At 41.1% G+C, this 27,997-nt stretch overlaps 1 protein-coding gene across 1 annotated transcript; it reads right to left on the bottom strand.

Annotated features, from left to right (window-relative positions):
• LOC139743870 (myo-inositol 2-dehydrogenase-like) lies at positions 1-27,950 on the bottom strand. The gene is made up of 8 exons (XM_071654334.1): positions 27,760-27,950; positions 18,863-19,119; positions 16,444-16,514; positions 15,621-15,729; positions 13,440-13,567; positions 12,504-12,727; positions 2,791-2,956; positions 1-540 (listed from the first exon to the last, which is right to left on the bottom strand). The coding sequence occupies exons 2-8, from the start codon at positions 19,105-19,107 to the stop codon at positions 419-421; spliced, it is 1,065 nt and encodes a 354-aa protein (XP_071510435.1). The 5' UTR covers positions 19,108-19,119; positions 27,760-27,950; the 3' UTR covers positions 1-418.
• Between the last annotated feature and the right edge of the window lie 47 nt (positions 27,951-27,997).

Below are 27,997 nucleotides of genomic sequence, written 5' to 3'. Positions count from 1 at the left end.
ACTACCTTGTTATACAAATGTATTATATTTCTCACTATATGAGAAGGCAAAAAACAAAAAGAAATATACAGACTTGGGACCTACAAAATCACCTTGTTGAAAAGGTTAATACATGTATACATCAACCCTCTTCAAAATAAGGCTCCATCTGATCATATACTGTATAAGTCATTATTTTCACGTACAGTTATTTTCGCAAATTATGAGGTCATGGACATCTTTGCATGATGCTATTTTCGCGAATTGACATGAAGCTGTCGTAAGTGCACTATCACACTAGCGCATGGACGACATTTTCGGGTATTGTTAAATTCGCAGTCTAACAGTTATTCTCTAAATTCTCGAGAATTAAACCTCGCGAAAATAACGGCTTACACAGTACATATAAAAAATCTCCTCTTTGGGAGATGAAGCTGAATTAGCAGACAGGCTCAGTGAATTTCATGAGTTTTCCTTCATGCATAGAGCTCTCGCAGAGGTCAGCTATCCAGGATGTGCATAGCGTGTCTTCCATAGTGACTTCAATCTCCTTTGTTTTGCCTGTAATACAAGTGGGAAAAGGGTAATATTAATAAAGATGAGTACTTGATTTTAAAAAAAAAAAAAAAGTGTTATTACTCATTTCCATCATCAGGCTCCAGTGAGGCATGGCATTCCTGGACTTGGTGCAATCGTCTAATAAGTGCTGTCGGCCGCTGCAAATCCAACCTAGCAAAGTGGGGGTATAGTGAGAATGATGACACCGCCTGCCTGTGTGGAGAGGAGCAGACTATGCAACATCTCCTGGTCTGCCCACTTTTACCAGAGCCTTGCACACAAGAAGATCTGGCAGCTCTAATGCCCTGTGCCAGGCAGTGCACCCAACAATGGATTACTGTATACGCCATATATTTCGCAAGTCTAAATTTTTGCGAATCAGGAATTCCAGAAGATTTTGCGAGTGGTTTAATTTGCGATCGTTGAGTCCTGTACTGAACAGAGAAAGTGTACACGGTACCGTCACATTCGCATCGGGATCAGAGTCAATATTTTTTGTGTGTCTTTAATTTCGCGAATAGCACCTGACTAGCGAAATTCGTGAAAATAAAAACCTCGCAAAATATTAGGCGTATACAGTATATTGGAAGAATCTGACATTCCATTCAGAGTAGTTGAATCGAGGAGAAGAAGACTCATTTGCATCTACCTGCATCTCACCTCCTAATCACATTTCAATAATAATTGGACTCACTCTAGAAATTCAACCCAGAAGTCTACAATTATTTGAATATTTACTTCTATCGTGGACCCCGTTTACAGTGTGGGGCTGGGCCGAGCCGCGGAAGAGCCGCGGCTGAGCCCAGCCTTAATTGCGGGGCCGAGCCCGCAATTTCGTCCGTTTACACTGCCGGGCTCAGCCGCGCTTTTAATTCAAACCTTTCAATATTTTGTCGTAGTGGCGCTCTGCTTGTAAACAAACGCAATTTGGTATAGTTTGGTTTTCAGACCCTTTGCCAACTGGATTCCGCGGCGACGAAGTTGCCATTCGGGCAAAGGCTTTTGCCAAAGGAAAAATCCTTTGCAGGGTAAAACCACCTTTAACTATACTAGTTTTCGACGTTGAGGGGGTTAATATCCTGAATAGCGAAATAGTACAGGCAGAGGGTCTGGAAGCCAGACTAAAATTGGCCGCGCATTTGGCCCAGTTTGCGTTTACACTGAGAAAAGGCCGGGCTCGGCCGCGGCCGAGCCTTGCACTGTAAACGGGGTCATGGATGGCATCTGAGAATTTCTAGTTGAAGCTCTCGAAACCATGGACCTTAACTAAGACATTTCATCCCTTTCATTGCATCCACACAACCCTTCTTTTGGCTACCCTTCCCACAAAGTTCTATTGCCAGTAGAAACTCTTGGCTGAAGTGTTATGGCAGGAAAATGACAGATTTTGATACCCATATACATAGATCTTCCACTTAGTTCTTCGACCTGCCAGCCCTATTATTTCATCAACATCACTGTCCCTCTTTTTTCACCCTTCCTACAAAATTGCATAAATGCCACTTAAAAAATGTCAAACATAACTTATGAATCGACATGAATCAGCATGCTCAAAAGCAATTAAGAATGAAAGTTATATTTGGGTACTCAAATCTACTGATGACACCAATACCTATGCCATTCATCACCACTTTCAACACTATACAAAAATTAATTTATCCACTAACTTGAGACTCTTTTGTTAGATAATTTTCTTGCTTTTGTTTCCCAATTACTATACACATTAACTTCTTGTTTTATCATTTATATTTCTTTTATTTCCATATATTGTTCTTAATTGGTTTTTATCTAGAATAGTTTATTATTGTACGAAGGTATGTTATCTGAGGATAAAAAAGAAAAACCATTCTCTAGGCAATACTTCTTCAAAAACCCATTTACTGTATTGCATGCACAAAAATCATTGGAAATTGTCATTTATGAGATGCTGGTCATAAATATGTGTTATTTTTCGGCAACTGTATGCCTGATTTTTGCAAATGGGGTCATTTCTCAAAAAATCTAACCACTGTAGAAACACAAGTAGTAATTTGGGTGTAGGGCAATAACCCCCTGGGCAATTATCCCTGTGCAATAACCCCGGTCCCTTTCCTTGACCCTAACCCTAATCCTATTCCTGAACCTAATCCTAACCCTAACCCAAACTCTAACACTAAACCTAACATTAGACCTAATTTTTACTCTAACCTTATCACTAACCAGCATTTAACTGGGGGGTAATTGCCCTCATGTGATTGATTTAGGGTTCCATACCTTCAACCAGGTCGAGGAAGTGTTCCATCTCCAGTACGTATGACCTGCTGTAGCGTTCCGGGAAGGATGGTTGGATCGCATCCATGTTCTCCCCTTTCTCATTGTGCAAGGTGACAGGCGAGTCCACCTGGTTGACCGTCTGCAGCATGCCCTTTGACCCTAGCACCTGTTCAAGGGGGACACAGAGTAGAGAGAGAGGGACAGGATGTAACACAACTCAATAAGACGGTTCTTAATTAGCTCATGTACACATTGGTACAAATTACCTTTATTTTTTCTCAGCTGGTTAAGCACTTCACTCGTTTTCAAAGGGGCATAATGCATAAGCTTGCCCGACGTAACAATTTATGGAATTCATGTTCCAACAAAGAATAAACTTGCATTGAGATCAGGTGATCAGAATAGTCCATCAGTTGACAGTTTAGCAGGCATCCATTTCATTGTTTTGTATTGAATGCAATAACAGCCTATTTCCTTTTATATTGCAAAATACCATTCTAGCTGTCAGGTGGATGTGCTGGCAAGCACATTTTAGATAGGGATCACATGAATAATCATCGCATCACAGATGCTTATCACAGTGAATTTACAAACCAAAATGCCTGTTAGTACGAATGATCTTGTTCTGCTCATGCGCAAAGTGGAATTACGAACTGGTCAATTCTGTCTGAGATGGCAGCCCTCTACTCAGCCCTTCCACATTCTCAATGCAAGGTCCTGTTTTACAATCAGGGTGGCTCACTCCACAACATTTTAACCCACTGAGGACGAGTCCCGAGTATACTCGGGCAGGTGTCTATGGGAAATGCATGTTGTAGCAAAATCGGCCTGTCCTCAATGGGTTAACATTGTGCATGAACATTTCATTTGCATCCCATACAAAAAACAGCAGTGTGGGATGCCTGAATCATAGAGAAAAAAAGACATTAAAAAAAAATCCAACCAAAATAACCATTACTAATCAAAACACAAACACTTCATCTTTACTGGATGCATCCAGTAATGAAAATCAAAGATGACAGCTGCCTTCTTGGACATTAACTTTTCTTTGTGCTAGGCCTGAATGAGGCCTAAAGAGTAATCAAAGAGTATGGCTTGGGAAGAGAAGATAAATTTTGAAATAAATTGAACTCCTCTTACTACGAAGTCCTCGGGACTGGCAGTTTTCTTTTGTTATATTGAAATTTCATTATAATCGAACAAATAAACAATAAAAAACATAGAGCGGATAATGTTACTTCCTGCATTTTTACTTTGTTTTAACCGAAATTTTATCATAACCGTGTACGTTATAACAGGAGTGCACTGTACATTGCCAGCTTGACTTCAGCCAAGTACACATGTATCCCCAAATACAATTAAATATTTTATCTATTTATGTGCACTGGAATCTCATCATGAGGAGGTTGGATCTGGTGAGATACCTTGTTACACTGAGGTAATTCAGCAGGTCTCATTCCTTCATTATCCTTTTGTTTTCATCACCGATATAACACAGAAATTTCAATCATCCCAAGCAGCTTGTTGCAAGGTTCCCTGTAATAAATCCCAACCCTCCCCTTACACAGGAAGGAACTATGGACAAAACTTTGGCAAGTACAGGTGTTGTAATTTTTTTCCCCTGATTTCTTTTTTCTGATTTCTTTTTTCCCATTTTTTTTTCTTTCTTAAATAATCCAAAATGTGGTGGTGGTGGGGCTTATCAATTTCATATTTGTATATGTATTTCTCAAAATGCAGGGGGGGGGGAGCAACTGTTGAACAAGCATTTGGAGAGATATAAGTGAAAGCTTCATACAAAATTGTTAAAGAGAAATATAAAAATTCACATGGACATGTAAAAATTAAATAAATTAATGGCTTGGTGGTGAAAAAAGACAAGAGACCCGCGGGTCTAGCGCTCACCTGAGTATCGCAAGTTCACCTTTCACGCAGTCACTAACCTAAATTATTCACAGCTCTACCAAAATTTGACCAGGCATTCTCAAGTAGAAGATGAAAATGTACAATAAAGGCCCATTTTTTTTTAAGATTCCTTAATTTGGGGGGATTGGGGCCCCCTGGGGCCCTCTGGGTGGGGCATGGTGCCCATTTTGATAAATTGAGATCCTGACCCCCTAGGGATGCTACCTGCCAAGTTTGACAAAAATCCATCATGAGGTTTTCAGGAAGAAGATGAAAATGTACAATTCAGGCCCCCATTTGGACCCTTCCAACCACCCCCCCCCCCCCCTACCCAAGAGGGGCACCCCTGGATCTCCTATGAACAAACTTGAAACTACAGTTATTAATGTACTCACTCATAGTATTATCTCAGCTCTATAACTTCTGATTCTAGAGAAGATTTATAAAGATTCCTTCATTTGGGGGGGGGGGGGGTTTGGGACCCCTGGGGGCCCCCTGGGTGGGGCATGGTGCCCATTTTAACAAATTGAGATCCTAACCCCCTAGGGATGCTACCTGCCAAGTTTGGTGAAAATGGGTCATGGGGTTCTCAAGAAGACGATAAAAATGTACAATTTAGGCCCCATTAGGACCCCTCCTCACCCCCTCCCCTGGGTCCCAAGGGGGGCACCCCTGATTCTGCCATGAACAAACTTGAAACTACAGTCATCAATGTACTAACTCATAGTATTAACTAAGCACTATCACTTCTGGTTCTAGAGAAGAAGATTTTTGCAGAATCCTTAATTTTGGGGGGCTTGGGCCCCCTGAGGCTCCCCTGGGTGGGGCATGGTGCCCATTTTAACAAATTGAGTTCCTAACCCCCTAGGGATGCTACCTGCCAAGTTTGGTGAAAATGGGTCATGGGGTTCTCAAGAAGAAGATGAAAATGTACAATTTAGGCCCCATTAGAACCCTTCCCCACCCCCCTCCCCTGGGTCCCAAGGGGGGCACCCCTGATTCTGCCATGAACAAACTTGAAACTACAGTCATCAATGTACTAACTCATAGTATTAACTAAGCACTATCACTTCTGGTTCTAGAGAAGAAGATTTTTGCAGAATCCTTAATTTTGGGGGGCTTGGGCCCCCTGAGGCCCCCCTGGGTGGGGCATGGTGCCCATTTTAACAAATTGAGTTCCTAACCCCCTAGGGATGCTACCTGCCAAGTTTGGTGAAAATGGGTCATGGGGTTCTCAAGAAGAAGATGAAAATGTACAATTTAGGCCCCATTAGAACCCTTCCCCATCCCCCTCCCCTGGGTCCCAAGGGGGGCACCCCTGATTCTGCCATGAACAAACTTGAAACTACAGTCATCAATGTACTAACTCATAGTATTAACTTAGCTCTATCACTTCTGGTTCTAGAGAAGAAGATTTTTACAGATTCCTTAATTTTGGGGGGTTTGGGCCCCCCTGGGGGCCCCCTGGGTGGGGCATGGTGCCCATTTTAACAAATTGAGTTCCTAACCCCCTAGGGATGCTACCTGCCAAGTTTGATGAAAATCGGTCTTGGGGTTTTCAAGAAGAAGATGAAAATGTAAAAAGTTTACGCACGACGCACGACGGACGACGGACGACGGACGACGGACGACGGACGACGGACGACGCACGACGGACGCCGGACGAAGGGCGATCGCAATAGCTCACTTGAGCCTTTGGCTCAGGTGAGCTAAAAATACAAGCAATTGTTTTCCCCTGGTAAGCAAATTTAACTGTTTTTGCCAAACACGTCTAGACATACTGTTAAAGGTACTAATATTTGATTTGTACTCTTCAATAGGGTAAATGAAGTATTGGCTTTCGGCTTGCACACTTAAATTGTGTAGATTTTGAGGACCATGGATGAGCTGGCATTTCTGACAGTACACACTCGGCCCTGGCGCACTGTTATCAAATGCTGTGTTTACCTCGGGTTTGATTAAACCTAAATCCTAAATGCACACCGAGCTGTCTCGTCTGGGGTTTGGCTATGTCAAGAGATTGGAACGAAGCCAAACTGTTTCCATGCATCCAGTCAATGGATGCATTATAGTGGTATGTACAGTGGACTCCCGTTATAACGAAGTCCTCCGGAATGGCAGTTTTCTTTCATAATATTAAACTTTCGCAATAACTAAAAAAATAAACGATAAAAAAATATAGGGCTGATATTGTTGCGGGCCTGAATTTTCACTTCGTTGTAACCAGAATTTCGTTACAACAAGAGTGCACTGTATTCACTGCTACTGTATATGCAGACACTTAAATCTACTGGATACATACGATTGTACACAGTAATAAGTGTGTGTTTACAGCAAACTTTGCATACTGGTCAAAGTGATGGTGGACTTAAGAGAAATAAACAGCATTCAGGTCAGATGGAGCATTAAAGAGTCTCATGCATACAAAACACACACCACACCCAGAGGGTTCAAATTAAACAAACATACAATGTACCATACATCACCATTGCCCGAAAGCTTTCATAATGACTACTGTTACTTTAGATTACCAAAGCACAAGATAACTGAGAGAACTGTAGATTACCATGTAGCAATGTTTGCTATTTCACCCATAAATTGAAAAAAAAAAGGTGTCCCCTGCAGTTAATGTTATTAGTGCCTTTGAGTGCTCTCTTTTAAAAAGGCATGGCACACCATACCTGTGTCAGAGGAGCACTCAAACACTCCTAAAGTGTAGGCCCTACCCTGCTACAAGAGGACCACTTCCCAGTGGTCTGTGCTCCAAAACGTACCATACCTTACTGCAGGAAATAATTTTCCCACTCAAATTCGATTAGTTATTTCAGCTCATGAATAATTACAAATGGCATCCTGTACACTTTTGTATTTATGGAAGAAAACTGCTACACATAAGATATTTTGTGCAGCAGTAGAGCAAAACTACATGTAGCAAATTGAGATACAATACCAAGAAAATTATTCCCTATACCATCCCTCGCCATAAAGTGCCTGAGAGTGCTCGAGCGCAGACTAGTCTAAAAGCCTACCATACCAGAAGTTGTTGACATGAGAAAAGTGTAACACACCATGTCAAAATACAAAGGTGTGATTCTCTTTGTATGTAACATTTGTATGGTATGCAGTACTGTGTAAGCGTGTAATGTGAATGACCTCATTACTTCAAAACTTGTGACCCCTCTGACTCGAGTCCAAAAATAATTTGCGACTCCATAAAATGTTTGAACGCTCCTAATCTGGCTACGAATGATATGGTTCAGTTCACTCTTGAGCACGTGAATGCCAGCCATGACATGTGATGGCATTATCAGTGTGTTTTCCTGCCTGCGTTGGAGGTTCACAAGTTCAGTAATTACTGTGCTTATACAACGTACCTTTCCATTGAAGTTCTATGCTGTTCCACTTTCACAAGAGAGACCCATACTTTCCACTAGAATTCAAGCATGTAGTGTAGCCCCTTTTCTGTTGTTTTTGTGTTTAGAGGCACAGATGTTTGATTTTCTCCGACCTCCCCCCCCAAAAAAAAAGAAGTGCCTTGGATATATGCAGCTAAAACATTTACTACATGTCACAAAGTGAACTAGAGAAGCACTCTGAGAGCGCAGACCTCCGCCAAGCATGCAGCTCATTTCCACCCGCACTGATCTTGTTCTTCCACAGAGATCAGTGATTTCCACCCATACGTACTTATAGCATTGTGTGCTGAAAGCCACCCGATTTCCCCAAATAGAAGCCTTTGTTACGTCATAAACCCTCAGCTGCACAGCGCGCCTCGCCCTAGCAGAAACTAGAGCACGCGCCTTAGTGCACGCATGCAAACCTCAAATACGCGCAGCCTGAACTCCCAAGTTCATTGACCCTACCTGCCAAAATATCAAAAATCCTTCATAATTTCCAAAAAAATTATCGGATCACTACCAAAAGTTAATCGTTTGTTACTTGTGTCATTCTCAACCCTTCCTGTAAGTTTCATTCCAATCCGTTAACTACTTTTTGAGTTATTTTGCACACGGACAAACGAACGAACTAACTAACGAACTAACAAACAAACCAACAGTAACGAAAACATAACCTCCTCCCTTGGCGGAGGTAATAAAAATATATATATATTTGTGACATCACATCAAATCAATGGGTGCATTTGAGTGCTCTTAAGCGAACCACAGCAAACTGAACTGAAGCATACCGTACTGAACTGTGCCAGATTTGGAGCGTTTCAGCGCTTTGTGGAGAAAACGTACCTCGCGAGTTATTTTTAGAGGGGGTCACGCATTTTGTAGCAGGAGGGTCATTCACCTGGTGCACTCAAACTCCTTACAGATGTCCCGAACAAAGAGAATGAACTCTTTGCATTATGACATACATGCATATTATGTGCTTTCTTCACATGCAGACTTTTGGAATGCTTGGTACCCTTTTGGAGCAGGTTCTCTTTTGGCTCAGTTCAGTATGGTAGGGTACAATTAAGGAGCGTTTGAGCGTTCCTCTGGCATGGGTACGGTGCGGTACAACTAACTTTAGGAGAGCGCTCAAACGCACCCAACTACAATGATACGAGGATGGAAAAAAGAGTCTGAAAGACCAAGGTCCATATGATTCAACCTCTTCCATGTCTTGTTTATTCATCAATGTGCCCAACAGCATGATCTTCGCTGACTGGTAGAGATGGTTCCTGAGTCTTTTCTCATCGATAAATTCTTGATTCTGATTTTTTTTACACAGATTCAATGATTGCCCGCAGCCTCATAATTCCAAACTGCCCAACATTAAACCACCACACAGCACTATTAAAACTGCCCTCTTTATGGTGCGACAATGTACCTGTGCAGTATACACTCATACATGTGTACATGTACTGAAAACGCTCGACTTCCATAGCGCACAACGCGACCCTTGTCTATGGCACTGCCTGATGAGTGAACTGGTTAGCACAACCATGATTGGCTATGTACAATATATTCAGTATATCATAAAACAGATTTAGACTGCTTTTATTTGGGGAATTGTCAATATCATTGCTCCTTGGGATTTTAACTCCATGCTGTGACCCCCACAGCAAGCTCCTATTAAAGGTCGTAGCATGGAGTTGAGATCCCTATATAAGGTGGGCCAATAATATCAACAATGCCCCCCAAAAGTGGTCCTTTATCTGTATACTGTAAATATTGAAGATGTCATCCTATTAATCCTTATTGCATCACTGCAGTTTTCACAGGGGACTGTTCCATTGCTAAACTATACTGTAAAAGTGGATATTTTCGCGTGACTAATTTTTCGCGCTTGGCCGGGTAAGAAGAGTTTCGCGTGTTTTTAATTCCGCGGAATCAAGACATCACGCACAGGAACATAATGGCAAGCAAAAATATTTGCGTGCTGTTATTTTCGCGCTAGTTTCTGGTTGCGCGAAATGCGCGAAAATTTCAACACCGCGAAAATTTCCACTTTTACAGTAGTAGGCTGTCTGCAGTTTTCACAGGGGACTGTTCCATTGCTACACTACCGTATGTCAAAAAAAAATTACAACGGGACCCTCCGCAATGATAACTTTAAAAATAGTGAATCAATCCAAGTACAATTTCAGGGTATGAAACTATAACTTATTACCCACACCCTACAGTAAACCCCATCCGATTTGCTCCAGTGGTCAAAGAGAAATGAGGAGTTTTGTAGAGTATGTCAGGAATCCCTTCCCTCCAAGTTATGTCTACAGTATTCACACATTATGCAGTTCCAAGAGCGTCCAAGTGCCTAACTTGGAAGATGACATGCGTTACAATGATAGACATCTCTGTGACCACTCAACCAAATTGAATGGGGTTTTCTGCATAATATAGCTAAGATGTTGTATTTTCAGACTCTGAAGTAGCATTAAGATGGTTTCGTTAAATCACATCGGAAGTTATCGGTGCGAAAATCCGATTGTAATTTTTTTTTGAGGGGGGGGCCATACTGTACAGTAGGCTGTCTGCATCTAAACACTGAGACCTTCATCTGTTAGGATTTATCGCTTTAGGTTAGTTTAATCTCTTGGTTAGGGGTAGAATTACTTGAATGCCACTAAAAATAGTTTAATAAGTGGTAGTTATACCGTACCTCCACATTACTGTAAAACATAACATATTCGTGGCATGAAAATTTCGCGAATCAGAGCTGATGGCCTTCTTCGTGGCGTGAAATTTTCGCAAATTGTCATTGGCACTGAATGCACAGTGCAGACAAAAACTTTCACATGCATCTTAATTTCGCGAATCTTGGCGCTCGTGAAATTCGCGAAATTAAAATGCACGCGATCATTCCTCATTTTACAGTAGGCACATGAAGGGTACATAGGAGATGGTTAGACCAAACTTTTTTCAAAGTTCATACTGCCAGCATGCATCAGTGTCAAGTTTGTACTAATTGATAGAATTCTGTGATATAAAAGAAATATTTGATTTATGAATGTGTGATTTTTAGATTTTTCTGCTAATTGTTATGTTGTGAAAATTTCCCAATGCACATTTTTAGGTGATTTTTCAATATTCAGAATTGTGATGTATACTACATTGACAATGAGATACTTGAAAGAGTCAATCATGAAGAAAAAGAGTCAAGTTGGGAGTATCCTTGTCTGAAAACAAAACAAAACAAAACACTAAATGCTGAACATTCACACACTAGCACGTTTCAAATGGATGGAGTGTGCAGCAATGCAGTGACCATCTCTCAAAACAAACAAACAAACAAACAAACAAACAAACAAATGACACAAACGGTGAGGTCTTTGCAGATGCAGATGTACCCGACCGCACACCTGCTGGGGAGACAACCAGCGAATGACACTACCTATGTTTGGGGGACTTTGGAATTGTTTCTGTTTTTTTATTTGTTTGTTTGTTTGTGGTTTTTTTTTGGTGGGGGAGGGTGGGTGGGGGAGGTTGTTGTTGTTGGTTTTGTTTTTGTTTTGTTTTTCCTTAAGAGAGAAACACTCCTTACCTTCTTCTCTCAGGAATGCATGAATGTTGGGCTCAACTTCCACACTTTAAAGTGAGGAATAGCGTGCCTAAATGACCTATGTACAGTGGATAGAATTGTTGAGCAGAATGATGTGTCAGTGGTAAATATAGGTTTACCTGGCTCTAATCATTTGGCACTTAAATGAAAAGAAGAAGAAGAAAAAAACAATATGCCCAAAACATTAAACATACAGTGTACGTGTGATCAAGAGTAGCAAAGTAAACAGGAATGGTCAAGACAATGTAGACAAGAATAAAACAGATATAAATTGGAGAAAGATTTATTTTATCGATAAATTTGTTTCCCTGACCTTGGAACAAAATCTCCTCCTCTTTCTTTTTTTTTTTCTTTTTTAGTCATTTGGGGAAATTTGAATCTTATAATGGTAATTCCAGATTAATGTCAAATAAACATCACTCATGAAATGTTATTAACATGAGTTAATGCACTGAATAGAATCGAGAAAGTTTTATAAGAAAAGAAATTATGAAATACAAAATTGTGTATATTTTGCATGATTGGACAGTGTAAGGGTCAGAACAAGTCTATGCTGAAGGTGGTAATCATGAAATGTTAATGCAATTATGTTAATATTGTTAATCAGAGCACAGCTATTTATCTGAGGGGACTTGTTAGCAAATGACATCATACCATATCAATTTACATATCATGATATGATTGTGATCAACATTACTGTCTAAGGAAAATATTTTTAAATGCTGAAACTGTAAAAAAAAAAAAAAAAGTGCCGTGAATACATCTGGTTTTACAGTATCACAAAAATTTGTTTGCAAATCTGGACACCGTCTCACCTCCAGTCTCTGGTCATAGCCGTACACCGCTTCCCTGTTGATGTCGATGGTTGCCATGATACCGCTCGGGAATTTCAGCGTGATGTTGGCCTGGTCCACATCGTCCATCTCCCGGATGCAGTCGTGGAAGGCATGGCCCTGCGCGAAGACGGTGTCGGGGCGCTCCCCTACGATCCAGCAGATGAGGTCGATGTCGTGCACGGCGCAGTCATGGAAGAAACCGCCTACGGTCATATCAAAAAGAGCATGAGAACAGATAGAGGCCTGGGGAGCTGTTCATTACATCGATCTTCTTCACAACTGCCACAAACCTGATGGCTATCGGCAGGAGCAAAGCCATATTTTACTACAGTTTGGATTTGACAGTCATTTTTGGCAAAGTAGAGGGAAAATAAAATTATCTAATTTTGTCATGTGAGTTTCACATATCCTGCAGAGTATTCCTCATTTGGTTTTTGCACATGAAATATTGATAGATGAAAATTATTAAAGAATAACTAGAAAATTGAATAACAACTAGAAATTATTAAAGAATAACTAGAAATGCCACCTGGTATGTCTCCCTTTTCTAACACTGTTCTGTCAATAGGTCTCTATACTTAATCTTTACAATGTGATAAAAAGGTGTCATATGATTGGCAAGAAATTGAAGTGACGTGTTTGCCAGATTGATAGCATAGGAAAAGTTGATAGGCACACCTCCATCCACTCATGTACATTTATGGCAAATTTCATTGGAATTTTAACCCAAATGGTTTTGAAATTAAGTTATGCTGTCCACAAACTCTTACTTTGTGGCAGAAGGGCACAAAAATACCTGCATGAACATGAATACATAGAGTAATACCTACTGTCATAAACAAAATGGAGGAATGTAATCTTGCTCAACACTGCTAGAAAGTACAATATAACGAGGCTGGAAAAGAGTATGCAAACCTGAAATTTTGAGATATTGGGTGGGTGGGAATGGGGCGTCTCTGGAGGTGGTCTTGATGCACTGCACCTGCCCCACTTCACCCTTCAGGACTCGGCTCCTCAGCTTCCGGATGGCCGGGTCAAATCGCCTGTGGTCGCAGCGGAAGGAGACAGACGGGCAGTTTAAATAGACAGATGGATGGACGGAGAGTAAATGATTTTACTGGGAGACAATCGATACGGGATAGACAGGGAGGATGGGGTTGGGGGGGGGGAGAGTGTTGCCATGACATCGAGGGATGGGGCAGAACACAAAAAGAGAATGAGAGAGATATAGCGATATATAGAGAGATACAGTATAGAGAGAGCATGTCATCGCTGGGCTGACAAGACCTTGTATCTTAAATTCTTAATAGTGAAAATGACTTTGTCGGATGAATGATCAGATAATCAGTTTAGTGATGTCCTTTCCAAATCCAAGCTGTCTTACCCTAAAAATGAAGCCGCCATGGCATGCCAAAGGAAAGGCTATCCCATTTGATATAGTGCTTTGGCTGCCATGTTTTTTGCTCCCCATAACATTTGACATTTTGTAGATACGAGGTATTGTAACCCCACTAACAATATATGGGTGTTCAAAAGGGTAGCAATAAAAAAGACTCATATTATCAGGTCAGTGATTAACTCAGATCTTAAAAGGAATAATTCAACCATGGCACAGGGTAAGGTGGCATGCGTGAAACGATGTAAGGAAATATTGCTATTATGTAATCTTCCTGTGTACGCATTGACAGATATACAAAAAGGGAAAGAGCAAGGATACACCTTCCTGGGAAGAGGTAAATACATTGCAGATCTGGGGCAGCACAAACTGTGTTTGTAAGGTAGAGATGTAAATTAACGCTTGGACTTGCTCTACACTACTCTGTGCGTATGTGTGCGCACACCTCAGTGTATTATAGTGTGTGTGCCTCTCTCTTTCTCTCTCTCTTCTGTGTGTTACATTATTCTTTGTTGGCTCTTTGACAAAAGGGTTTAAAGAATGCACTCAGCCCAGCCCACTTTCCACTGTCGTTTTCGTAGGGATTAGCCCGACACATCTTCAAGTCTGTGTGTGTGTGAGTGTGTGTGTGTTTTGTATGCATACATACACCTAAGAAGGATGTGGGTAGGGGATGGATCTCATTTTGTTTTTTTCAGTACGGCCCCTAACTTGTAGCCCCTGATATGAGCCAGACTTTAATACAGGTAGACCTACAAACCTCTGACCTCTGAAATATGAGGGAGGGGAAGAGCAACAACTTACTTTGTTACTGGAACTCTTGCCAAAGTCCTTCAATATAACTAGTGATTATAATGCACCAATGCATACGTACTTATATGAGCCTGCATGAGCCCCCCCCCCCCCCCCCCCCCCCCCCCCCCCCCCAAAAAAAAAAAAAAAAAAATGGTGCTGGCACTGTTTGTTTGTTTGTTTGTTTGTTTGTTTGTTTGTTTGTTTGTTTGTTTGTTTGTTTTTGGGGGTTTTTGGGGGGTCTTTTATTGCAACTTACTGACAAATTGCGCATAATCACTGTGGGTTTTTTTTTTTTTTTTGGGGGGGGGGGGAGGTTTACGCTGGGACAATTTGTCACTTATTTACAATCAAAGCAAACAGATATAAATTCTATTAAAGGTGCATGGTCCTCGTGTTTTAGTCAAATGCGTACGTGGGCGCACGGCGCAAGTTTCCTACGCTATCGACTCCTCTTTGGCGCTTACACTTTGGCCCACTTCCCCGAGTCCTAAGAAGTCCGATTTACTGTAGTCAGTGGTCGGATCACAGTTCGGCTCATGATTCGGCTGAGGGGGATGACAGCTTTAGCAAACTTCTTTTGTGATGTCATAATAACAAGCACATATGCACGCACCCTGGCATTACTACAGACTGCGCGATGCGCAGAGAAGACAACGAAGGCAACGTTACTTAGGAACATCGACTCACTTTACTCTTGATGACAGCTCAACTTCAGTAATCTTCGTATCAATGCTAACGCTGATCGGCAGTATCATCAACAGCGCCCTCTACACTACCGGAACTATGCCCCTTTAAAAGAAACATTTATTACTTTTGTAAGTAACATTTCCTGAAACCTCCATTACCATCTCCATTACATTAATGAGAGGATTTGTAGGACTGGTCGTACACTGATTACAAATTACCTGTTGAGGGCGCAATACAAAGGTTTCCCAACTTCCTTGGCCTTGAGGTAGCATTGCTTGGTCTGAGTGAGTGAGGAAGAGATTGGCTTCTCACAGAAAACTGCCTTACCTACATGGGAACGAATTGTAATAGACATGTAAATCCACATGCTGGGCTGAGTGGGACAGCTCGTGGTTATGAGGCTATCAGAATATCAAATGATAATTTAACCCTTTGAGAATGGACTGATTATGCTACCAAAAGCATTTCCCTTAGACACTTGCCCGAGTATACTCGGTGCTCGTCCTCAATGGGTTAGGAAAAAGAAGCAAGCCAATAAATACACAAAACTCTGTAATAAAACTGCTAAAAATATCCATCAGCTCCACCCTTGTGACACTTGACAATTATGTGAAGTCATTATTCAAACTGCACTTTTCCGTTTAAATCTGAGTGAGCTTTATCTTGCCCCCTAATCATCATACAGAGCTCTGTAGTTGTTATTGTTGATGTCTACCCCCACAAAGAAGAAGAAGAAAAAGAAAAAAGATGCACATATCCACACACAGAAGCAAACAGAGAACAACATGTGCAATCACTGCAACGCTTCAATGACAAGCATGTCTTACAACAAATTAATGAATCTCCACACTAGCTGTCGTGTAGTCATGTATACGTGTCTACTGCCAAGCAGACTGCACAACACCATTGATTGAGCACTGTAAAGTAGGGCTTCACCGGGGGCCCGTCTGCACCAGCCACTTATTTGTTTTTGGTCCTTGATCTGATTGTTTTCTGTATAGTACGGTACATATAAAGGGGAGAGGAAGCATGACAACTCACCCGCCTTGAGTCCAGCAAGAATCAGACTCTCGTGGAGAAACGTTGGGACGCACACTACAATGGCTGCAGTCCTTGTGAGAAGATGACAAGACAGACAGAGACATGGGGGGCATTTCACGAAGGAACTTGTCGGATGAAATATCTGACAAGTCTCTTTTATCCGACAAGTTTTGAGAAATTCTTTAGTCTGATTGGCTGATTTCTCTGAACTTGTCGCATATAATTGACTTGTCGGACATTTTATCCGACAAGTTCCTTCATGAAATGCCCCCATGAATGCAGGCAAGGGGTGGGGCATGTCTAGCTTTTGGCTTAAAGTGGGGTGGGGTTGACAAAATGATGATGGGTCATGACAAGCAAAAAACACAACAAAACAAGAAAAGTCTTCCAATTTCTGGCTGCCCTTTCTCTCCCCAAATCTGCTCACAAGCACAAAAAAAACAAAAACAAAAACAAAAACAAAAGCAAAAAACAAAAAACCACCTTAAACCACCCCCCACCCCCCCCCCCCCCCCCGACCTGAAACTGAAGTGAGAATTATAGAGGGAGATATAGAATTATAGTTTGTCAAAACTTCTATGATATACAGGTTTGTTTGCTTGTTTGTTTGTTTGTTTGTTCATTTCCATCTAAGAAGATGGCTGGATAGCTCATATCAAGCTATGTTAAGCTGGTCTTCCATGGGGTTAGTTGAATGTGAGGTGGGACCACTTCACCGGGTTAAACACCCTGCTCTTTGCGATGAATGAATGAAGCGGGATCTTTTACGTGCATAAGTTGTCACTCTCTCATACACGGGACCTCCATTTTGTGTAGGCCCCTATGTCCAGCAAGGGTACGGGTATGATATATCAAATAATTACACTTTACAAGTAAGCAAAATCAGTATTACTCGAGCACTATGTCATACATAATATGGGACAAGAAATGATTTTGATATTTAATTACCAATCACAGGTCATAGAGACCCACAAACCCACTGAATTTGGAACTATATCAAACCTAAAACCCCTTTCATGCTTTTATAGCAAATTTTGTACCGCTGTATCCCGCAGTAGTATGCAGTATGAACAAATCAAGTGCCAAAATGTGTCTCGCCCATTCGCGTTCAAGAAATTAATATTTTCTAACTCCAAGAAGTTCATTGACCCCGCCTATGACCTCTGACCTTGTGGTGACCTTCAACTTCCCAAGGGACATTTACCAGCCAAGTTTGGTCACAAACAGACATAGGGATCAACAGTTATGAGCCATAATTGAAACACGCCGTAAAAACTTAACCATTGAGCCCTAAAAGTTTGTTGACCCCTGCCAGTGACCTTTGACATTATGGTGACCTTCTACCATCCAAGTTTGGTCACAAATAGACATATACACTGTATACATCAAAAGTTAAGAGCCATAATCGAAATGCACCGTAAAATCTTAACATTGGGCCCTAAAATTCATTGACTCTGCCTGTGACCTTTGACCAGGAGGTGTACTTCATGTTTAGTAAAATGTGTAACTTTGTATAACCACTCTTCCCTCCAAGCTTGATTGAAATTGAAATTCTCAGTAACAAAGAGAGTTATTCAAGTTTTTGTAGCATTACAGACGGACTACGGACGGACAGACACCGCAGGCGATCCCATAGTCTCCCTGCACCTCCAGTGGGCTCGACAAAAACCACTCAGCTATGTGGGCAAACTCCCCAGTAAATTCCCAGGTGATTTTGCAGCAATTTTATCACTGTATCGTTCCAGGCAAACTCCAGAGTGTTAGGTCCCAGCCCCGCGGGGGCCAGATCTGCCCAAAACAAACTTGAAAGTACACTCCCTCCAACAGTGCATAGATGCATGTAATAATCAATGCATTTCTGATTTGGGAGGAAAAGTTTTATGAAAAATTCTCCACACCTTTGGAGCTCTGGATTCCCTAGGGACCTCGAGGCCATTGCCTTTTGAAGAAGAGGAAAATGTAAAAAAGTGGCTCTCACTCTGGTCCCCCAACCCTCCCCCCCCCCACCCCACCCTGCGAATTAGGTCACAACAGGAGAGCATCCCCTCATCTGACATGAACAAATTTGACAGTGCATTCACAAATGTACTTTATATACTTATAACAGAGATGCTCATTACAACCCATTTTTTCCACTGTTCTGACCTATTTGTCAGACCAGTACCAGGTACCCACTTTTTCTATTTTTTTTTTTTTTACTTATCCATTCTTGGAAAAGTAACTGGTCTGATGGTGAATTTCACTGGTCTAGACCGCCGGATCAGTGCAAGCGTGCAGCATTGCTCATAAATACCTAGCAGTTTATCTAGCATCATTTTTGGTGTTGTACAAATTAAAATAGTCTTCAGTTTGAGGGTTCTCGGACTGATTGGATGAAAACACATCGGATTTGACACCACATCACTCCAATCAAACTCACTTCTCATCATTCCAAACCGCCTCGACCCCACTGCTGGTCGCGACGCGGGTGTCAGAGAGATACAGCTCCTCGATGTAGCCATTCACGAGGTCCACGTTCTCCTCCACAATCCACCTGAGCTCCACCCTGGGATTTCTTACCAGATTCCGGGCGTGAATGAGGCCCGCTCGGCCGATGCCAAAGAGAGCGACGCCAACTTTCTGCCGGCTGCCGTTAGTCGCTGTATTGTGGTTCACACTTTCCATCACTGTAGAATGCTATGTACAGCATATTTTAAAACAAATGAACAAAAAAAGTACACACATAACTTCATAAAATCAATGTAAAACTGTCTTCCAAATTAGGTAATCAAAAAATGGTATGCAGAAAAGGAGAACCAGTGGATCTGGGGTCATCCTATGAGACCAGCACCCAAAAGTCACACAGCCCATGAGGTAAACACTAGGACCCCGTTTACAGTGCGGGGCTAGGCCGAGCCGCGGCCGAGCCGCGCAATTTTGTTAGTTTACACTGCTGGGCTCGGTCGCGCTTTTGATTTGATTTTGATTTGATTTGATTTGATTTATTCACAAAATGCATATATACATACACTGTACATTATTCACAAATATGCACATAGTTTGTACATGAAACATATTACACATTTTGTCTGGATCGTCATAAGCTATGAAAAGCTTGACTGGGACGTCCAGTATGGATAACGTACACATATTATGTACATAAACATCATTTTTAAAAATGTATTATGCGCGTTCAATTTGTTCGTAGATAAAGATGAGAGAAGGAGAGAAAAAGAAAAGTGAGAGGAAAAGATAAGGAGAGGGATACTCTACATCATGGTAGTTAAAGGTATACAAGATTGACAATTCTGGTAACAACTAACATAGAAAGACTCGCTGCTATTATGTACGTAGTGTACATATATGACAAAATAAACCTGTGAACCTGGGGCAAGACAGCAGGCAAGAACCATGCAAATGGTACTGTTTAAACATATTTGCAAAGAAGGGTATTCTTTACTAGTCTTCTAAAAGTATGCTTTGATTGGCACCATCACACTTCATGAGAAAGAGAATTCCAGATTTCAGGACCGGCATGTCGTATGGATCGATGGGCAAGGGCAGTTTTTGGATTTTCTGGGTGCACATTTATCGAGGTTCTGGTTGAATAACTATGAATAGCCGAATTAAAACAAAACATGTTTACAGGTTGGTGGGGAGTTCTTGGGAATGGAATTTATACATAAAGACAGCACTTTGGAGGTAATGAATGTCGTAAATGGAGAGTGTACACATTTGAATAAACAACAGGTTTGCATGAGACCTGTAATCTGAGTTCGTGCAAATACGAACAGCTTTTTTCTGAAGGAGAAGCAGTGAGTTGAATTTAGTCTTCTGACAAGCCCAGACGATATTGCAGTATTATTCTAAGAAATATAAGGCAGGATAATGGAATTATAAATGGTGAACAACGTAGAGCTTGATATGTATGGTCTGAGTTTTAATTCAAATTCAAACTTTTAAAAATTCAAAATTCAAAATTTTAATTCAAACCTTTCAATATTTTGATGTAGTGGCGCTCTGCTTGTAAACAAACGCAATTTGGTATAGTCTGGTTTTCAGACCCTTTGCCAGCTGGATTCCGTGGCGACGAAGTCGCCGTTCGGGCAAAGGCCTTTGCCGAAGGAAAAATCCTTTACAAGACAAAACCACCTTAAACTATACTAGCTTTCGACGTTGAAGGACAAGTTCAAGTTCACAGACATGTGGATTGAGTAAATGCAGCAACATTATTAACAGAACACATCAGTGAAAGTTTGAGGAAAATCAGATAATCCGTTTAAAAGTTACTAATGAATTTTTGAGGATTCTGCTAGTGTACATGTAGTCACTGCTGGATGAGAAGACTACTACAGCTTGTGATGTCATATGTGTGCAACGATATAAAGAAAATATAGAGAAAATTCAAGGTATTTTCACTTTTCTCGCATAATAAAGGACACTTGACTTTGCTCTTTCAGAAGGCAAGGGGGATAATATTACCCTTTTCGAAAAGTAAAATTTTGTGAAATTCTCTTTATATTTTCCTTATATCATTGTACGCATATTAATGACATCATACACTGTACTGTGAGTGTGGTACCGTACTAGTAGTTTTCTCATCCAGCAGTGACTGTGCAGATACTTTAAAAATTCATTACTTTTGAACAGATAGTCAGATTTCCCCCAAACTTTCACTGATGTGTTGAATATATTGCTGTATTCACTCAATCCACATGTTAATGAAGGTGAAGTTTTCCTTTAACAATATCACTCAATCGGGCTGATTGCCAGCTACAGTCCTTCAAGTCACTGCGATTAGCTCAATGTGGCCTTTGGACCAGCTTCACAACACACTTGATCTGTACTTCACCTCTCAAGCTGTTTACTTCACCTGTTGAAGACTCGTCTCAAAGTATACTCATGCAGGTGTCTATAACATAGCGGCACTTGGGCGACAAGACCTCGTATCTGAAATTTTGGTGAAAATGACCTTTTTAGATTACTAAGTAATGGTCAGATAATCAGTTACGTGATGTCCTGTCCAAATCCTAGCTGTCTTAACCCAAAAATGAAGTCACCACGGCATGTCAGAGGGAAGGCTCTCCCATTCGATATAGTGCTTTGGCTGCCATGTTTTTTGCTCTCTTGAACATTTGACATTTTGCAGATACGAGGTCTTGTTGCCCCAGCGACGATATGGGAAGTGCAGTAGTAGCAAAATCAGCCCTCCTCAATGTGTTAAATGTTAAAAGAGCCTCTATGCTCTACTTATTGGATAAGCCAGCATGTTCACTGCACAGCATTTACTGATCTTTTACATGCATGTACCTATCATCGCTGGGGTGACAAGACCTCGTATCTACAAAATGTCAAATGTTCAGGAGAGCCAAAAAACATGGCGGTCAAAGCAGCAGTGAATGGGAAAGCCTTTCCTTTGATATGCCGCAGTGGCTTCTTTTTTGGAGTAAGACACTTGGGATTTGGTCTGGACCTCACTTAACCCATTATTTGACCATTAATTCAAAAAAGTCATTTTCACCAAAATTTCAGATACAAGGTCTTGTCATCCCAGCGACGCTATATTTGTAGAGCTCTCCAAGCGTTTTATTCCCTCGCCTACACTGATGTCAAAGTCAAGTGTATTCTTTATCATATAGGATCCCAATGCCAGCATGATATCCATCTAAAGTCAAACAAAGTAATCGGTGATATTAATAAAAGTCAGTACTTGCCAAGTTGAGTGACCTTGAGCTCCTGATTACTGCCCTGTGTACTACTGGGAATATCAAAAGAGTGCACAAGATACAAGTGTAACCTCACAACAACTGATCAGCTTGTGCTGGTATTGTTCTTGTTTACAATCTACTGTCGAGTCCCATTCTAACAAAGACCTCAGGACTGGTAGTTTAAGTTAGGCCCCTAATTGATATTTCATTGTCCTACTAAAAGGTAGTTAGTACCCATTTTTTATTAGAATCACTTTATCTTACTTTGTTTTCTTTGCTTGTGGATGTCTCAGCCATTTCCACGCCTGATTTTCATCGATAAACTTTTAGAATGGTATGCTATGAGACATTATTTCATAAGTGGTTTCATACCCCGCGTTCACATTGGTCCCCGCGACACAGGGAAAGTCCCGAGCTGTGAGACTTTCTCCTCCAAAACCATAATGTGAACGCTCACTGGGACTTGTCCCCTCGTCCCCACCAAGCAAGTCGGGTGCGGGGACAAGATTTGGAGGGGAGAGTGACCTTGGGGCAAATTGATAGCGTCCAGCTGTTGTCATCAAATGTGTGCATGCGCTATGCCTGGTTTCAAGTGTGAGAGCTCGCCCCAAGCCCCAATTGCCCCCACAACTCTGGGACAGATGAGATAGCAGTGTGGACGGTCAGTCGGAAAAAAGATAAGATCTCTTGTGGCCAATGTGAACACGGGGTAAGTATCTCGCAAGAAGTTAAAAGCCCAATCCTCCATTGTTAAATGAACAAATACACAATATAATATATAGAGCAGAATACATAGATACAGGGCTCTGTACAGCTACTATCAGAGCAGTAAAGTATGGAAAAACTGGGGATCTACTAGTCCCACGGACGGGTCGACCAGTAAGAAAAAATGGGTTAGTTTGTGGCCCTGATTACACAGTTGTACATTGTATCTACTGGTGCTTTAAGTTTAACTCCTCTACATGTAAACTTCCGGTATCATTCGACTGGGAAGAAACATTCTTCAAATGTGAAAGAAACACCTAGTACATGTAGCTCTCCTGTTCCTGTATTGACCGACAATTACAGTGTGTCTAATTCCACGAAAAACTTCTCATTTATAATAATGACATTTGCTGGGTCAGTTTTTCGCTTCTTTTGTTTTTTTTTAATTCTGATTTTTGTGTTTCCCCATCTTGAACTTCAAAATGAATCAATTAATTATCATGAATTAGATACTATTACACCAGCTTACACAAGTTATTTCCATGACAGTTGCCTATCAATAGGTGTCGTGAAAATATTTTGTACATGAAATGTATAAGATATAGCACATTGAACAATTTAAAACACCCGTGAATCACTTTCGGAAAGGCAGCTTAAACGAGAATTCATGTAGTGTACTGGAAAACCAAGGCCTGTAAACATTGCAAAGGCTTCGGGCATGGGTTGAACACCCCCCCCCCCCCCCCCCCCCCCCCCTTGGGCCCAGCCCTGCCAGAGATCGCTCTGGCTATTTTATTAGCTTTTTTTACATTTTAGTACATTCACAATATTACGAAGTTAGATTTAGCGCTCGAACAACTTACTAGTATGCTCCTACTTTTAAATACAGTCAAACCTGTCTCAGCGGCCACCTGTCTATAGCGACCACCTGCCTATAGCGGCCACTGAAAAATCCCCCCCCCCGAGAGAAAAACCCTGTTAAAGACCTTGTGTATAGCGGCCACCTCTCTAACACGGCCAGCGGCCACAAATTTTGTTTCCCGGGGTAGATTTTAACCTGTCTATAGCGGCCCAAAACTCAATGGAGCCGTAGCCGAGCCGATAATTCAGCGTGGTTTTCTGCTTTGTAGCCGTCGGTGTGGGCAACGTTCAGTGATCGCCACCGCTGCATTCATCCCTCATTCAGTCATAATAATGCACTTGTGCAAGCTTTCTTCACGACAATACACATACTAGGTCTAAAATGTGCAACAATGTCATATACACCGGCATGGTTAAATGCATGAAACACATGGTGTGTGCATTGTGCATACGTACACACATAGTTGTGCATGTAAGCAATGCACACAAAGTTGGATTACCTGTCTATAGCGCCTATTTAAGGCCAAGTAAAAAAAGAAACCAGTTTCTCGTCCTCGCGCGCATCGATTTTGGCCGCCGCATCGATTTTTTTACTATTTACTATTTTCAAAATGGCGCTGAAAATACCAAGAAATTCATAATTCTCATCCCAGCCCGCTCCCCGCCCGCATCGATTTTCAGTTGCCGCATCAACTTTTTTTATATTTACTATTTTTTCGGCCGCCGAAAAAAAGAAATCGACAATTCACCTACCTACCAATCGTGATGTCTCATTTCTAATTACGCCTTGCGTCCTCTACTTAGCTGTAGTACAGCTGTAGCTTAGTGCGTATGTAATAACGCATGCATTTCACACTGCGAGCTCGGCAAGAAGGAATGACCCACAAAGCAGTCGAACTGTACCAGTTGGATGGGCGCGGGCGCCCGGGCGGGCCTGGGCTAGCTGTGATGTACAGCGCACTCGGTACGTCGTGAACGCGATAGCGGCAACATTTTTGCGATCAATCGCTGATATTCCACGCATATTTCGCGCATTGTTCGTATTTTTCCCCGTTTCTCATATTTCAAGCGGATGAATTGTACTGTAAAAATGCTTGTGAGGATTGTATCGAGTTTGTATACATTTTCATGTCATTGTGACTATGTGCATGTGTGTGCAGTGTCGTGCAGGGGGGGGGGGGGGGTGGGGGCGGATCCCCCCCCCCTCCGTCCTTATGTATGTATGTAATTATGTGCTTACATGTAGGGCCTACATAGTAGGGTACCCAAGGGGGGGGGGGGGTCACCGTGCACCCCCCCCCCCAGGACTCCTCAAAACTTACTTGACTTTGTTTTGTTCAAGTCTCACGCAACTTTCGAGACCAAATTTGCAACATCCGCGTATACTTTTGTGAAGTCACGCCCGTTATTGTAAGGGAATGTCCCCCCAAAACGGGCACAATTTTGTGATTTTGTGTACATTTCCTATGGAAAACAGGTGCTCTGTCATGAAGGTCATGAAAACCTGATTATTTTTACAATTAATCACTTTCATTGATTAGTTTTGTGCTAATTATGGTAGAAAAGTGGTCAGTGACAATTTCCAATAGAAAAACAAAGAAAAAACAAAAGTTGAAAAAGTTGAAAAACAAAGAAATACATAAGAAATCATGAAAAACAATAGAATACATTAAATTTCACCTAGAACAGCCACTTTTCGTTCCTGTTAACATCTTGATTATGTTTTGGTATGTCATGAGGATCCTGAAAATGTAAGTTTCGAGGAGTCCTGGGGGGGGGGGGGGGGGATGCACGGTGACCCCCCCCCCCCCCTTTATAGGTACCCAAGTAAAATGAATGCACTTTTCCAGCAAATGTAGAATTATCAAATGGGTGTACAATTGTATCTGCAAAATAAATAACTTTTCCACGGATTCTGGTTTGTCTCGTATTTCTGCGGGATACTTTTCTTTACGATGTAAATTCACGGACACGGCCATGAGTCGTATCATCTGTAGTGTGGTATACAATCATTCATCATCCAAATGATGAGTGATTATCAAATGTCTTTTTGGAACATTAAGAAACATCTTTAAATGTTTAATGCTATAATGCCATATCAGTATCATTTTGACATCCATCTGCAATTGTACAAGCCAGTTTCCAGTTGCATGTGCTACAACTTTATTGTACTGTGAAGAAATGCAGATACATACCAGCTGTGTGGACACAAAAAGTCACAAACACCAATGATGAATAAAGCAGTGTTTTGAATATCATGGAATTTATTTCAGTCGTACATTCTTTGCTGAAAGACATGTTTTATACCTGTTTCATTTAATAGCACAATACATCAGAATTGCAAGTACACTGGTATCAGAAATGCCATTACAACACTAAATACCAGTATTAAGATGGTCATTTTCCCTTGACAGTGGAAAGAAAAAGCAAATGTATTTCTGCATGCATGAAGTTTCATTTCAAGTATGGTACATAATCTATTTGTTTGAAAATGTACAGAGTGCAGGCAAGACATACGCTTGAGACCTGGTCTCTCATAACACAGCTACCAGAGTGATATTTCATTTCATAAATTGGATATAGAAATAGTAAAGCCCTCTCTCGTTACCTTTCTCAGAATTACCGGACGAGAAACACATATTACTTTCATTTTGACAATCCTCGAAAAAATAGTAAGATATCAAATAGTAAGGACCTCCCTCATCGCCCTGCTCAAAAAACCCGGACGAGAAACTACTATCTTTTTTTACTTGGCCTTAGCGGCCACCTGTCTATAACGGCCACTTTTTCCGTCTCCCTTGGGTGGCCGCTATAGACAGGTTTGACTGCAGTCAATAAACGTAAGTGTACCGATCTCGTACCGATATGGTGATTGTATGGGGCATTTGGCTTGCCATAGACGTTCGTGCGGTCATTTTTCAAACGAACCCTGCAAAGAAGTGGAGGAAACGACCAGAAAACAGGAGGAAACAGTGGAAGAGGTGAGTCAAAATGTTTACTGATTGATCCTGTATATATTTTTTCCAGATTGGTTTGAAAACCCCTAAGCTGGAAAAAATAATAATAACCATTTTTATGCGGGGGGAACTGGGTCGAAGTTGCGTTAACTGGAACGGTTGAAAACCCAGTTTAGCTTCGACGAGCTGCTACAGGGATTATCATTTCAAGAAACAACAATAGCATATGTATCAATGGTGTCTGTCTATTAACCCGTAAACTGCAGAAGGGTTTTTTTGGCGTTTCACATTTTTTGTGTGTTAAAATTTTCAATAAATCATCAAAAATATGTATCTTATTGCAAAATATGAAGTAATACATCATTTTGAAGAGGAAATGTTGAATTTTTTCAGCTCACAAGTTTCAGGATGATTTCATCAGCTAATCTGACATAAATTGACACCAAAAATGAAATTTGACCCTGAAAAATTTGTAATTTTTCAAAAAAATTATGGAAAATTATCACATTTCTTCAAAGTTTATGTTTCGTTTCTCAACTTTTTGTGCTCATCTTGTAGAGGCACATGTCAGGGATTTTACATGAAAATCTCAGTTCTTAACCTCCTTTCATTTCCAAGCTAACTTCATTTGAACGGGACAGGTTGAAAATTGACATGTAGTCCCACATACTCACTTTTTTGTGGTAGATTTTCAAAAAAGGCATAATTTGACATCATTTTGCACCTAAAATTTCACTTTTTGATGAAATTCTTGTTTTTATTTATTTGGGCGATAGAACTAAATAGGTTTCAGCTAGAAATTGTGTTTAAGGGTAAAAATTTAGCCAGAAAATAAGAAAAAACATGTCAAAAATAGTGTTGGGCCAGAAAACTGGCCCTTCAACCAGTTTACGGGTTAAGAAGCGGAAAAACTGACCCAGCAAATGTCATTATCATAAATGAGAAGTTTTTCACGGAATTAGATATAACGTGTATACTTGTCTGTCAAGCTTGAATCTAGCTGTAGAACACTCTCCTAGTTGTAAATTATTTTTTGTCTAAACCCAATGAATGATTTTCCAGGCAGGTTCGACTGTACTGTATGAGATGAGATGGGGCTCACTTACTGACACCGTCTGTTTAGCTGTCCACTTGTATATGTATCTGACAAAAGGGGCTCGGCAGTATTGATCACATGCCCAGTGTGGTTGTGGTCGATCGAGAGCTCACAGTTCAGTATGGGGCGAGGTTGCGAGGAGGTGTTGCTCTATTCAAACAAAGTTACCAGGGCTGATCAACGTACACCATCAAGATCAAGATCAGGTACATGCCATGTACAGGTCTAGAGCTGGGCAATTGTGCGAT

This window comes from Diadema antillarum, unplaced genomic scaffold (genome assembly GCF_040938485.1).
Source record: "Diadema antillarum isolate AM-2024a unplaced genomic scaffold, OU_Dant_1.0 seq00001117_RagTag, whole genome shotgun sequence".
Taxonomy (NCBI): domain Eukaryota; kingdom Metazoa; phylum Echinodermata; class Echinoidea; order Diadematoida; family Diadematidae; genus Diadema; species Diadema antillarum.
The sequence above is the reverse complement of the archived record's forward strand: the minus strand, read 5'-3'. Positions and strand labels throughout refer to the sequence as shown.